The sequence below is a fragment of the Lepus europaeus genome, chromosome 4 (genome assembly GCF_033115175.1).
Source record: "Lepus europaeus isolate LE1 chromosome 4, mLepTim1.pri, whole genome shotgun sequence".
Taxonomy (NCBI): Eukaryota; Metazoa; Chordata; class Mammalia; order Lagomorpha; family Leporidae; genus Lepus; species Lepus europaeus.
This window is the reverse complement of record NC_084830.1, coordinates 87,320,037-87,335,761: the sequence shown is the minus strand read 5'-3', so window position 1 is coordinate 87,335,761 and position 15,725 is coordinate 87,320,037. Positions and strand designations below refer to the sequence as shown.

General features: G+C 38.0%; 1 protein-coding gene across 1 annotated transcript in view; it reads right to left on the bottom strand.

Moving 5' to 3' along the window:
* Positions 1–6,354: 6,354 nt before the first annotated feature.
* The window catches only part of LOC133758420 (short-chain dehydrogenase/reductase family 16C member 6-like), a 35,321-nt gene continuing 25,950 nt past the window's right edge, over positions 6,355–15,725 (bottom strand). Inside the window, exons 5-6 of the mRNA XM_062189577.1 lie at positions 8,975–9,100; positions 6,355–6,481 (exon numbers count right to left, since the gene is read on the bottom strand). Coding sequence (XP_062045561.1) covers positions 6,355–6,481; positions 8,975–9,100 — 253 coding nt within the window. The remainder of the gene's footprint in view (positions 6,482–8,974; positions 9,101–15,725) is intronic.

Genomic DNA, 15,725 nt, shown 5'->3' with positions numbered 1-15,725 from the left:
TCTCAGGAAAAAAGCCATGTTGCACCCTAAGGCATCATTCATCGAAGGGAAGGTGCTTACCTTCCATTGTTTGTATTCCAAATTCTACAGTTACTCTCAGAGTCTCTTATTTTTCTATTCTCTTACTGAGCTCTATTTGTGAGTCAAAAGTATACTTAGTAACTGTACAAATATTTATGCTTTGCAATTTGGTTCTCAATAAAGATTTATTGCAAAAACGAACCCCACACAATTCTATCACTTGCAAAGACTTTCAGGATTGGAAGGGATCCATATGATTCAGTCAGTAACCTCCTTTGATTTTCAGAAATGGAAAACTCCATTAACACTCAAAGCAGTCATTTTTATCTCAGGCAGCTGTTGTTATTAGAGAATTCTCTCTTATGTTAAGCCAAAATCTGTCTGTTTCTCAGCATTAAGGGAAAGAAAAGAACTATTTTTAAAAATGAACTCAGGCAAAAGGAAGTGCTCTCATTTTTCAAAGCTCTTGGAAGATTCCAGCTGTCTCAGAGTTAGCACCAACTTCTGTCTTATCAGCTTTTGCTGTTTTTTTTTTAATGCATTTGATTTTAAAATGACTCATTGTTAAATATTGTTTTCATATATTTTAATATCTACCAGTTTTTAAAAATATTTATTTATTGGAAAGGCAGAGTGACAGAGAGAGGTGGAAAGAGAGAGAGAGAGAGGTCTCATTTGCTGGTTCACTCTCCAAATGCCCACAAAAACCAGGGCATGGCCAGTTGAATCATTCTTTGCTGCCTTTCCAGACTTATTGGCAGGAAGCTAGATTGGAAAAGGGGCACTCAGTATTTAAACCGGGCCTCTGATATGGGGATGTTGCAAGCTATGGCTTAACCCACCATGCCACAGCACTGGCCCATTGACTGTGTGTGTGTGTGTGTGTGTTAGATTAGGAGGACTTTTATAGGATCACAGTCACTTCATATTTCAGTATTATTCTGTTATGAATGTCAGTTCCCAAGACTGACATGCCCAAATGCATCTTACTTTCCCACACTGACATGCTCATGACATATTTTAAGTATAGAGTGCTAGAAAACAAGGTGGTGGCTACCCATCAAAAGTGTTGTCATAAACAGGTTTTTTTTTGTTTGTTTGTTTGTTTAAGATTTTATTAACTTACTTGAGAGGTTGAGTTAGAGAGAGAGAGAGAGAGAGAGAGAGAGAGAGGTCTTCCAGACACTGGTTCACTTCCCAAATGGCCACAATGGCCAGAGCTGAGCTGATCTGAAGCCAGGAGCCAGGAGCTTTCTCTGGGTCTCCCATTCTGATGCAGGGGCCCAAGTGCTTGGGCCATCCTCCACTGCTTTCCCATGCTGTAAGCAGAGAGCTGGATCGGAATAGGAGCAGCCGAACATAAACCAGTACCCATATGGGATGCCGGCACCACAGGCAGAGACTTAGCATACTATACCACATCTCAAGCCCTAACAGGTGCTTTTTGAGAACTTGGTGGAAAGAAGTAACAGAAGTGACCGAACTCACTTACTTTCAGACCCGCTCACTTCAGCCTTGTTTTTGTCAGAGAGATTTCATGGCTCTCTGTAAACATTTGGAACAAAATTACATGGACAGCTGCCAAATAAGATCAGCCCTCCATATAGATGGGTTCCACATCCTCAGGTTCAGCCAACTGCAGACTGAAAATATTTGAAAAAAATTCCAGAAGCTTCCAAAAAACAAAACTTGAATTTTCTGAATGCAAGGTACCATGCTTAATCCATGAATGTGGAGCGATCTGGAGGCATTGCATTAGGTATTGTGAGTAATCTAGAGATGATTTAAAGTATATGGGAGCATGTGAGTAGGTCATATGCAAATATCATGCCATTTGATATCAGGGACTTGGTATCTGTGTGTGTACTGGGGGAATGTCCTGGAAGCAATCCCTCGCAGATAATAAAGGGACATTGTATTCTAAAATTCCAAAGATTTTGAAATAGGAGGAAAAAGTGCTGTAAACACCAGAGAGACTTTAGGTTCAATTCAATACACAGACTCAGGGGACAAGCATAGGCGGGAGCCACTCAGAGGGTGAGAGAAGCAACCCCAAGTGGCCGGGGCAACATTAGGCATTCCTGGTTCTGGCTGGGGCTACACTTGGCAGAAGTTATCAGAGAGAGGCCCAGGCATATTGTCTCCTTAGATGCCAGCTTCAGTGCAGGGAGATCCACTCAGGGCAAGTGTGCCACCTGCTCTACTGCCCCACAGGACTGATAACTGCTCAGTAACAGCCTCCAAGTTCCTAGTGGTCAGAACTCTCTCATGCCAGGAAGCCCAATGTACAGTGTCTTTCCCATCAAGTACTTAGCATTCACCCATGACTCCCCACAGTCCATCGCAAGTTGCCAACCAGGGATCTCTTTTATCATGAGCAATGTTGCTTAGAAACATTTAACATGTGAATTTACCTGGTTACTAGAGGAACAGAGCTAAGAGGTTAACCTAGGAGAAAAATCCTCCTGCAGAAAGAGAGAACATTTTGTTAGCCTCTCACACACATGTGTAAATATAAATGAACGGTAACAGGAGAGCAGCCTGCATCGTTTCTAATTATTATAAACCTAATGGATGAGAAGACAGAATCCACAATGTTAGCCAGGTAATAGGCAAAACCAAACCAAACCCAAAGTCTCTAATAATGATCAGAAAGTCTTGGTAACTGCTTTATTATCTAGGGCTTGGTAACTGCTTTATTTATCTAGGGCTATAAATAGTTAGTATTCAGTAAATATGTAATGAGTGAATGAAAAAGTAAATAAATAAGACATCTTTAGACAAGATCATTGACAATAAGACAAGTCCAACTTTATTTACTTGAAAGGCGGAGAATGTACAAAATGGCAGAGGCTGGGCCATGTCAGAGCCAGGAGCATGGAACTCAACCTGTGTCTCTCACATAGGTGGCAAAGACCCAAGTAATGGAGACATTACAAGCTGCCTCCCAGGATGCATATCAACAGGAAGCAGGAATTAGAAGTGGATCCAGGACTTGAACCCAAGGACTCTGGTTTGGGGCCAAGCAGCACACGTGGCTTTCACTGCTGAGCCAAATGCCCAAACCAGACCCAACTCCGGAAGTCACAGGCTACGTTTGTAGCTGATGGAAGTGAAAGCTGACGAACAGGTCTTCTGATACACCTGAGTGTGGGATTGTGGACCCGTCCATTTAGAGAGAAACGGCCCCTGACAGCTGCTACTAGATTTCAGCCGAGGTAGACAAATCTCTGTAAATGCTCTAGAGGCATGAAGGAAAAAACCAGTGCCTTGAATACTTCATTTAAGAAGGAAGAGATGTGTCAAAATTTTAGAAACGATTTTTACTCACAAATCTTATGTTAAGGTAAGTTTTATTTCCTTGCAAGCATTGCTTTTTTGGCAAGTTTTATTCCTCTAATGGATCAAGATGTTTCTCCTTCTTCTTATTTTTTTTTAAAGATTTATTTATTTGAAAAGTAGAGTTACAGAGAGGCAGAGAGAGAGAGAGAGAGAGAGACAGATGGATCTTGCATCTGTTGGTTCACACAGCAAATGGCTGCAAGGGCAGGAGCTGGGCCAATCTGAAGCCAGGAACCAGAAGTTTCTTCCAGGTCTCCCACATGAGTGCAGGGGCTGAAGGACTTGGGCCATCTTCTACTGCTTTCCCAGGTCATAGCAGAGATCTGGATCGGAATTGGAGCAGCTGGGACTTGAACCAGTGCCCATATGGATGCTGGCGCTGCAGGCAGTGGCTTTACCTGCTATGTCACAGTGCCAGCCCCCTCTTCTTGCTTTTCCATCTCAGTTTAAACTATGCTTTCTTTGCTTGAAGGCAGAAACATTATGTACAAAATAATAGATCTTGGGGCCGGCCCCACAGCTCACTAGGCTAATCCTCCGCCTGTGGCCCTGGCACTCCGGGTTCTAGTCCCAGTTGGGGCGTCAGATTCTGTCCTGGTTGCTCCTCTTCCAGTCCAGCTCTCTGCTGTGGCCCGGGAGTACAGTGGAGGATGGCCGAGGTCCTTGGGCCCTGCACCTGCATGGGAGACCAGGAAGAGGCACCTGGCTCCTGCCTTCAGATTGGTGCAGCGCACTGGCTGCAACACGCCGGCCATAGCGGCCATCTGGGGGGTGAACCAACGGAAAAAGGAAGACCTTTCTCTCTGTCTCTCTCACTGTCTAACTCTGCCTGTCAAAAAAAAAAAAAAATCTTTTGTAATGAGCTCCCCATTCTCCAGTTAACAGTATGAATACTTATGAACAAATACCTTGATATCCTTACTTATTAGACTAAAACATGCTGGCAAAAACTAGAAAAAAGCCCAAACTTGGACTTCAGTTTTGATTTTACCACTACTCAATAGCTCATGAACTTGATAGGGACAAAGCCAGATTGGAGTTTGGTGATTGTAGCTCCTCCAGAACTACTCCCACCCCAGAAGGTGTCCTGGTTAGGAATGCTTGCCAAATGGCTGGCATGTTGGGAGAACATTCTTGGGAATATAAATGTTTCAGAAAGGGGGTTTCTATCATGTAGTGTGAATGAATGGCGAAAATAAGTTTTTTCCTCAACTCACTGTGTATACAGTGTAATGTGTACATGGTTTTCCTGTGAAATAAGGGTACTAGGAATTGTTTAACATATGTGGATGCAAATAAAAATGGTGTTACAATTTATTTTATTCAATAAGCAGGTTTAGTACTACTAAGGGCCTCGATATGATTATATAACTTCAGGAGGAAGTATTTGGCAATACAAGTAAGTGTTCACTTTGTGAAGGTAAACATTATACATTTGTGAGGTAAACATTTTTCTTAACTATAAAATTAATGTGTATTTTGAAACCTGATATTGAAAAATTATCAGCCTATGGGGCCAGCACCATGGCTCACTTGGTTAATCCTCCTCCTGTGGTGCCAGCATCCCATATGGGCGCCAGGTTCTAGTCCCGGTTGCTCTTCTTCCAGTCCAGCTCTCTGCAGTGGCCTGGGAGGGCAGTGGAGGATGGCCCAAGTGCTTGGGCCCTTGCACCTGCATGGGAGACCAGGAAGAAACACCTGGCTCCTGGCTTCGGATCAGCATAGTGCCAGCTGTTGCGGCCTTTGGGGAGTGAACCAGTGGAAGGAAGACCTTTCTCTCTGTCTCTCTCATTGTCTATAACTCTACCTGTCAAATAAATTTAAAAAAGAAAAAAAGAAAAATTATCAGCCTAAAACACTAATTTCAAGGTCAAGTATATATCGCATAATTTTTTTAAATTAAAAAGATTTATTTACTTATTTGCAAGGCAGAGTTATAGAGAGGGAAAGACAGAGAAAGGAGAGAGAGAGAAATGTTCCATTTACTGATTCACTCCCCAGAGGGCCATAATAGCTGGGGCTGGGTCAAGCAGAAACCAGGAGCCTGGAGCTTCATTCGGGTCTTCCACATAGGTGCAGGGACCCAAGCAATTGGGCCATCTTCTGCTGCTTTCCCAGGCGCATTAGCAAGGAGTTGGATTGGAAGTGGAGCAGCCAGGACTCGGACCAGTGCCCATATGGTATGCAGGCATCCCTGGTGTCAGCTTAACTTGCTGGGCTACCACACTTGCCTCCTCTTTATTTTTATTTATTTATTTATTTTTACTTGAGATGCAGTTGCACATAGAGATAGAGAAATAGAGAAAGAGAGGGACCTTCCATTCACTGATTCACTTCTCAAATGGCTGCAACAGCCAGGGCTAGCTAGGCTAAGCCAAGCCAAGCCAAGCCAAGCCAAAGCCTGGAGCCTGGAACTCTGTCCTGATTTCCCTCCCATGTGGGTGGCAGAGGCCCAATGACTTAGGCCATCCTCTGCTACTCTCCCAGGCACGTGAGTAGGCAGCCGGATTGGAAGTGGAGCAGCCAAGACATGAACCAGCATTCATATGAGATGCCAGTGTCACAAGTGGCAGCTTAGCCCACTGTGCTATAACGCCAACCCCTATCTGCCTCTTTTCCAAAAGTTTTACATACCATTTTAACATTAAATTAGAGTCAATTCACATTATTTTATTTTTTTCACATTATATGTTTTTATAAATATTTTCAGAGCCCATTGGAAAGGCTGTGATTTCCCTATTTATCAAACTAAAAAAAACAAAAACAAAACAAAACAAAACCAAAAAAAAAAAACCATGGTGGCCGAAACCAGATAGATCATTTAAATGCTTAGAAAAATAAGGAATGAAAACAGTGTCCTGGGAATAAGGCTGGCACTTTTGAAAGCTTCAGTGATCCTTGGTCGACCAGAATGCCTTCAACATTATAGGGAATTCCAAACAGGCTATCATTAGAACATGTTTTATTTGATTACCACATTCAAAGCTTGAGTTATTGGTGTTTCCTCTCGGTTTCCGTCTGAAGTTCATTTTCTTTCTCTCTCCCTTTGAAAGAAGCCATTAAAGTGTCAGCTCCCAGGTACTCACCAAGGGCTAGCATCATTTTTGGAGATATTATTCTAGGGAAAAGCAGAGAAAAAAATTGGGATCTTTTAAAAGAAGTCAAAAAGATTATTTGGGAAGGATGAAGGGCAATTTACACAACATCTGAAAGCTGTGCCGTGCACGTGTTATTTAATGAAAGGAGTAAACAGAGGACTGCTGTGTCACATCTGAGCGCTGTCAACATTCTCAGTCAACCATGCCTTTGTTTCTAACCCCTGGGGGTTAGACAAATTCTCATGTTCAGGTCATGCTTTATCCATATATCACAGTCTCTGAGTTCTGTGGAAAGACCTTACTATCTTCACTTACCAGGCTGAAACACAGTAGCAAAAACTAGTAAGAAAATCAGATCACTTAAAACAGACTCTCCCAGGATCAGTGGCTGTACTTGTTCACCAGGTGGTTTCAATGTGCATCCAGGGTGAGAACAGGGTTGTCCCACATCCTTGATGATAGAGGCTGTATTCTCAGCTCAGTTCTGCTTCGATCAGAGTGGTTCTGCCCAATTTAACTTAGCAAATATGAGCTTGTATTTATTACATGCTATTTTATATTAGGTACTCTTCTTCTTTTTTTTTTTTTCTCCAGAGAGAAGTTAGGTATTCTTCTAAGCCAGAGCATGTAGAAGGAAAAAAAGGAGAAAAACGTCTTCTGTCCTCAGTGAGCAACTGGTAAGTGACCATGGTGTGATGAGTGCTACCAAAAGCAGGGGTAGGTGTGAAGGGTAGGACAATGAGGGACTTTGACCTGGCTTAGCAATCGGGGCGGCCAAGAATGACCAGAAATATGCTGAATAGTTAAACAGAAAAGAAAAGTACTGTATTTGTCAACAACCTAATTTTATCCTGGTGATTCTCTGAGCTTTCTATTCTGTGAATACTGGTATTCTGAATCTGAAGTGTTTCAAAACTGGAAACGTTGTGATTGGGGACATGACGCAGCAAGTGGAAAATTCCAAACCGTACCTCACGTTGTGAGTTGCAATCAAAATGCAGGTGTAAAGAAAACAGCAATCTAAGAGACAAGGGATCAACCTAGGTGTTCACTGATGGATAAATGGATAGAGAAAAGGTGGCATATAAACACATTGAAATATTTTTCAGCCATAAAAATAATGAAATCCTGTCATTTGTGACAACATGGGTGAAACTTGAGGACATTATGTAAAGTAAATTAAGGCACAGAAAGACAGATACCACATGATCTCATTCATTATGTGAAAATTTAAAAGTTGATTTTATGGTACAGAGTAGAATAGTGGTTAGCAGGTCCTGGGAAGGGTGTAAAGGTGGAGGCAGGGAATGGAGGCGGGATGGTTTAATGGGTATGGCGGTGCAGTAGGGCAGGAGGAATAACCTCTCATGTTCTGTTGCCCAGTAGCGTAACTGTGGTTAACAAATATTAACTGGATATTTTGAAATAGATAGTAGGAAGGATTTTGAATGTCTCAACACAAAGAAAACCATTTGAGGTGATGGATATACAAATCATCCCAATCAGATCCTTATGCATTGAGTACATGTATTGAAATGTTACATTGTACCCCATATATATGCAGTTACAATGTGTCTATTGAGAAAAGGAGAACAAAAACCACATGTACTAAAACTTGCATAAAATTATCTTCAGACTATATATAAGATATATAAGGTGTACATGAAACAAGATGAATTTCATGCTTTAATTTGGGTCTCATCTCCAACATATCTTATTACTTATATCCAAGCATTGCAAAATCTGACAAAAATCCCAAATCCTAAATACTTCTAGTCCCAAGCATTACAGACGGGACACTCAGCTTACATTTATAATAGGAGAAATAAAGCTTACGGTCTATAATCAGACTGCAAATTTTGGTTTGAATCTTAGTGCTAGCATGTATTAGCTGTTTATCTCTGAAAAAGAAAAACAAACAACTCTATTTAAGTCCCAGGTGCCTTAAATGTGATAAAATTCGTGCTAAGTTGTTACTAGAATATCAGTCATTTAGTAGGCACTCGATAAAGGCTAGATGTCTTCTCGGGGCTGAATCCACCCATAAACACTTTGGAGTTCACAGTGTGGGCTTTGTATGATGTTATAGGCCCTTTCACTAAATTAAATGAGCAACATGCAAATTCCTTTAATATTTTTGTGATAGCATGCTCAGATATTTTGTCCTTTGTTTTAAAATTGAACTCTACATTTGTCAAACTGAGTAATTAACCGAAAACAAAAATACAACAGTCTTAACCAAAACAATGAAAACCCCCAAATAATGATGGTACACTCCTTGTTTCCATGCTAAAGCAAATATTATGTTTTCTGCAATTCTTAAATTGTTGCTGAATTTTGTCAATATATGAAGTAATCAAAACAGCAATAGTCCAAAAAATGTCCTTGCACTACTGGAGTTTTCCCTTCTATTTAGAAAAAAATACGAAGTTGCTTTCTAGGCAAAGGAAGTAACAATGACTGACAGTGTGCTCACAATAACTAAAATGATAGTGAGGTCATTATTAACTTACTGTTTAAGGATCAAGGCAATGTATGCAAATTTGGGTAGTATTATGTAAACTTGTTCTTGTAAGATAGCATTTACCACTTTTTGGGCCACATATTCTGGCTCCAGTATAGGTAACAGAAATGAATACCTGTAATGATAAAAACAAGAGGTTACATCACCAGCATGATATTGTTTACTGTCATCATGGTCATCACTTACTACATTTCAGAATGAGATCATAACATCGAGCTGTAAATAGTCACACAACAACTAAATATTAGGGATTGCCATGATTTTTTTTTTTTATCCCACGAACAGAATTGGAACCATTGCTAGTTTATTTAAATTCCTAGAGAGAATTCCTTGCTTTTGAGTTTTTGCTTCGTAATGATCTGAACAGATGGAAATACTGGCTTTTATGTTTTATGTTCTCTTTCTTCCTTTTCTCTTCTCAAACATCGAATAATTAGGTACTGTGAAGAAGCCAAATTGACAATATTATTTTACCAAAGACAATATCTTGGGTATCTCTCGTATGTCATTTTAGTCAGTCCATTTTTAAGTACTAAGCTAATATAAATGTTTGCAGAATCAATAGCAGCTGAAATAGATGAGGATATAAGCAAATATCCTGTAAGGTATTACTTTGACTTTTATGTTCTTCTCAATTACTTGAACCACAACAACCTCAAAAATTTCTGTTTATCTCTACTGATTCTTGGTTCTGGTCAGGTTTCCATAATTGAATGTAGGCAATTATTCTTTATATTTTACTGTCCTAAGATTTGTTTAGAACTACAGCCTGCAAGTCTCCAACATTTACAAAAGTATGTAATCTTCAGATCATTATATCTTTCATCCTCTACCAGTGTCAGTCTTTCTTTTTCTGGAGACTTCTTTTTTAGTTTTCATGTGCCTAGGGACCTGAAGTTTGTAAGTTATCATTTAGGAACTGGTGTTGTGCAGCAGGTTAAGCTGCCACTTACTATACCAGCATCCAGTGTTGGAGTGCTGGTTTGAGTCCTAGTTGCTCTGCTTCCAATTCAGTTCCCTGCTTATGTACCTGGAAAAGCAACAGAAGGGTGGCCCAGATACTTGGGCTCCTGCCACCCACATGGGAGATCTGGAAAAAGCCCCTAGCTCCTGGTTTCAGCTTGGCCCAGCCCCAGCTGTTGTGGCCATTTGGGGGAGTGAACCAGTGGATAGGAGATCTGTCTCTCTCTCTGTTTTCATCTCTCTCTCTCTCTCACTCTGACTTTCAAACAAATAAATAATAAAAAAAAGAATCATCATTTAGCAGCACTGTCTTTGCTGTTATCCCCACAACCTCATCCTGGATGGTTGCATGCCTTCTTTTAACAGCACTTAATCACCTTATTATCAATCCTTACTTATATCATTGCTTTAATCATAATATTTGAAACAAAGAAATAAAAATTTAAAAAATATAAATATTCATTTTATATATATTTGTTACAAATATTACTGATACAACACATGTTTAGTTCAAAATTTGCAGATAATAATAAATAAAATATGCAATACTTTTTTGTTATAAATTACATGCAGTCAATTTCTTCTCACAGAATGCTTCTGTTAATTTTTGTGAATTCTTGCATCACATAGTTCGCCTGTATGGGCATGCCACATTTTAATTGTCCATTTGTTAGTTGGCAGAGAATTAGATTCTTTCTACGTTTTTGCTGTTATGAATAGTTCTGGATGAACATCCATGTACAAGTGTTTGTAAGGATGTGAATTTTTATTTCTCTTGGGTGTACACCTATGAGGGGAGCTGCTGGGCTATAAGGTAACTCTGTGTTTAACATTTTGAGGAACTGGCAAACTATTTTTCAAAGCAGCCGTACCAACTTACAGTAGCACCAGCAATGTATGCGAATTCCAGCTTCTCTCTAGCTTCACTGACACCATTGTCTACTTTTTTTTTTTTATTATAGCTATCCTACTTAAGGTGGAGAGCTATTGTGATTTTTATAATAGATTTATTGAGATAAAATTCATATACCATAAAATTCAGTCTTTTAAGATATGCAACTTAGAGATTGTTTAGTATCATTAGGAAATTCTTTATCACTATCTAATTCCAGAATTTCATCATTGTTCAAAACCTTATATCCATAGCAGTCATTCTCCACTTGTTTCTCCTCCAAACTGTCCTAGGTGATCAATAATATACTTTCTGTCTTCATAGATTTGCCCATTTTGGACTTTTTATATAAATAGAATCATACAATATGTGGCTTTTTTTGTCTTCTTCCACTTAACAATATTTTGTGGTACATCTATGTAGTAACATGTATCAGAATTTTATTCCTCTTCGTAACTGAAGTTTAGTTGTATAGAAATATTACATTTTGTTTTTTTCACCACTTGATGACCATTTTAGTTGTTTGATCCTCTTGAATATTGTGAATAATGCTAATGAGAACATTTGGTTAAAATTTTTTTCATTCTCTTAAGAATATACCTAGGAGTACAAATATGGTAACCTTATGTTTACTCATTTGAGAAACTGCTAAGTTGTTTTTCAAAGTGGCTGCATGGGCCAGCGCCGTGGCTCAGTAGCTTAATCCTCCACCTACAGCGCCGGCATCCCATATGGGTGCCAGGTTCTAGTCCTGGTTGCTCCTCTTCCAGTCCAGCTCTCTGCTGTGGCCCAAGAAGGCAGTGGAGGATGGCCCAAGAAGTGCTTGGGCCCCTGCATCTGCATGGGAGACCAGGAAGAAGCACCTGGCTCCTGGCTTTGGATTGGCGCAGCACCAGTCGCGGCAGCCATTTGGGGAGTGAACCAGCAGAAGGAAGACCTTTCTCTCTGTCTCTCTCTCTCACAGTCTGTAACCCTACCTGTCAAATAAACAAAACAAAACAAAACAAAACAAAACAAAACAAAACAAAGTGGCTGGATCATTTTACCATCCAGCCAGCAGCATGCAAGATTCCAATTTCTACACATGCTCATCAACACTAATTACTGTCTGTCTTTTTGAGTGTAGCCATCCTAGCAGGTGTGAAGTGGTTCCACAATGTGGTTTTGATTTGTGTTTCCCAAATAACTAATGATGTTTTTTTAAAATGTGCATAGTACTTGTATACCTTTTTAAAAAATGTCTATTTAGCTATTTTTTAATTTTAAAATTAGTTTATTTTTATTGTCGAGTCATTGATAATTCTTTGCATATTCTGGATACATTAGCAGCTATGGGATTTATAAAAATTTTCTTTCATTCTTTCAGTTGAATTTTCACTTTATTGATGTTATTCTTTGAAGTGCAAAAATTTTAAATTTTCATTAATTTATTTATCTTCTGTTGTTGCTTGTAATAAATACATATAATAAGCCATTGTTTATTCCAAGGTCATAAAATTTTCCCCATTTTCCTGTAAGAATTATATGGTATTATCTCTTACATTTAGGTTTCTAATCCATTTTGAGTTAATTTTTTAAATGATGTAGCAGTTGGGGTCCAACTTCATTCTTTTGCACATGGCTGTAGTCACCCCAGAATTGTTTGTTGAAAAAGTTGTCATTTCCCCATTGAATTGTCTTGGCACCCTGTTGAAAATCAGTTGAGCACACATAGAAGGGTTTATTTTTGAGCTCTCAGTTCTATTCCACTGATATGTATGCCAGAACCACACTGTCTAGGGTGGCTTTGTAGTAAGTTTTGAAATCAGAAAGTGGTGTTCAGTCCTACTGTCTTCTTTTTCAAGATGGCTCTGGCTTTCTGTGTTCCTCATATTTCTGTATAAATTTTAGGATCAGCTTGTCAGTTCCTATAAAAATAGAAGCTAAGATTCTGATAGGAATTGCATTGAGTCTGTTGATTGATATGGAGAGTAATTGGATTCTTAACAATATCAAGTCTTTCAATCTGTAAATATGAGATTCTGTTCCACTTATTTAATGTGTTCTTTTCATATGTTTTCTTCTTTTAGTATTTTACTTATTTATTTAAAAATTTAACTGACATAGAAAAATTGTACATATTTATGGGTTATCATGTGATATTTTGATACATGTGTACACTGTGTAATATCCAATCAGGGTAAATATATCTGTTTCCTCAGACATTTAACTTTTTTAATAGTGAAAACATTCAAAATCCTTCCTTCTAATTACTTTTGAGAAATAAACAACATATTATCAATATTTATAGTCATCCTACTGTGCAATAGAACACCAGAGCTTCTTATTCTTTTCTCATTGTGACTTGTATCTGTCAGTCAACCTTTCCATCATCATACCACCCCAAATCTCCCCAGCTTCCGAACTGGCATGAGATCAACCTTTTAGATTCCATATATGAGTGAGATCATGCAATTCTTGTCTTTTGGTGCTTGATTTAATTCACTTAATATTTAATATCTTCTTTGATCTCTTTCATAAGCATTCTGCCATTTTTGTAATATTAAGTTTTACATTTTTCATAAATTTATTAATATTTTGTTATTTTCATGCTGTTATAAATGAAATTATTAATTTTATTTTTGGATTGTTCATTATAAGTTTGTAAGAGTACAGTTGATTTTTGTATATTAATTTTATATATCTTTATACACAGATATTTATCCTGAATTCATTTCTTAATTATAACAGAGTATATGTAAATATATATATATGTGTGTGTATGTCTGTTCCTTGCAATTTTCAATATACAAGATTATGTCATTTGAGAATAAAGGTAATTTGACTTCTTACTTTCCAATCTGAATACCTTTTATTTCATTTTTTGTCTAAATATCTTGGTGAACAGAGTTGAGTTAGAGTGGGGAGAGTGGTTGTCCTTGTGTTGTTCTTGGTCTTAGGTAAAAACATTCAGTTTTTCCACAATTAAATATGAGGTTACCTGTGGATCTTTCATAGATGTTTTATATCAAGTTGTGGGGACGCCATTCTGTTTCTAGTTTCTTGAGAATTTTTATCGTGAGAGGGTGCTGGATTTTGCCAAATGCTTTTTCTATGTGAATGGAGATGATCGCACGCTTTTGTCATTTATTGTATTGACAGGATATATTACATTATTTAAAACTGTTAACCCATCTTGCATTTTCAGGATTTATCCCACTTGATCATGGTGTATTACCATTATTATATGTTCCTGGATTTAGTTTTTTAGCATTTTAATGAGGACTTTCATTGTATGTTCATAAGAGGTGTTGACTGTTAATTTTATTTTCTTGTGATGCCTTTCTCTGGTTTTGATATGAAGGTAATACCACACTAATAGAGTTAGTTGATAAGTGTTTAGTCATATTTTGGGTGAGGTTTTGAAATATTGATATTAATCTTTCTTCAAATGTTTGATAGAATTGTCCAAGAAGGTATCTGGACCTGTCTTTTTTTTGTGTGTGTGTGGGAATTCTTTAGATTACTAATCAGAAACTTTGTTTCAAGTATACTCAAAGTTTTTCTGTATTGAATCAGTTTTGTTTGTTTCTAGGAATTTTCTCAGTTTGTCTAAATTTGTTAGTGTAAGAGACAGTATTTCCTTATGACCCTTTTTATTTCTGTAATGTCAGTAGTGATGTCCTCTCTTTTATTCTTAATTTTAGTAGTTTGAGTCATCTCTTGTTTTTTTCTTGGTTATTCTACTTAAAGTGTTATTAACTGTTGATAATTTCAAATAACCAGGTTTTTGTTTCATTTATTTTCTCTAATTTTACATTCTCTCAGTTATTTCTGATATAATTTTTTGATATTTTTGCTTATTTTGGATTTAGTGTGCTCTTATTTTATTTTATGGTTTCGTAAGGTAGAAGATTATTCACTTAAGACCTTTCTTCTTTTTTATCTAGTAATTTATAGCTATAAAATTTCCTTCTATGTTAGCTTTATCTCATAATTTTGATATGTTGGAATTATCCCTAAAATTTTTCAAATTTCTGTCTTTGACTTCTAATTTTATTTCATTTATGTTGGAGAACATACTTTGTTTAATTTCATTCTTTCCAGGTCTAACTGAGCACCAAAGGGGAAACCTGTTGAAGTGAAATGGACACTATAAGAAACAATGACCTGATCAGCTTTTGTCCTGACTCTAGATGTACAATGTAATACTTTATCCTTTTTAGTATTTGTTGTTGTTGTTGTTGTTCTAGTACTAGTGGTTGAACTCTGTAATTAACACACAATTATTCTTAGGTGTTTAAATTTTAACTGAAAAGTGATCCCTGCTAAATTTAAGAGTGGAAAAAGAGAGGGAGGAGATGTACAATTTGGGACATGCTCAATTGGACTTGCCCCAAATGGTGGATTTAGAAATGTGCCAGGGGATTCCAATACAATCCCATCAAGGTGGCATGTACCAATGCCATCTCACTAGTCCAAGTGATCAATTTCAGTTCACAATTGATCACTCTGATAGGTCTAAGAGTCAAAGGGATCACACAAATAAGACTAGTGTCTGCTAATACTAACTGATAGAATCAAAAAGGGAGAGAAGGATCCAACATGGGAAGTGGGATACACAGCAGACTCATGGAATGGCAGATGTCCTAAACAGCACTCTGGCCTCAGAATCAGCCCTTAAGGCATTTGGATCTGGCTGAAGAGCCCATGAGAGTATTGTAGGCATGGAAAGCCAAGATACCATGGAAAAGAAAAAAAAAAAAAAAAGAAGAAGACCTAAATGAAAGATCTCTGCGAGTGAGATCCCAGTGGGAAGAACGGGACCATCAAAGAAGGAGGTACCTTTCTCCGAAGGGAGGAGAGAACTTCCACTTTGACTATGACCCTATCGGAATAAGATCAA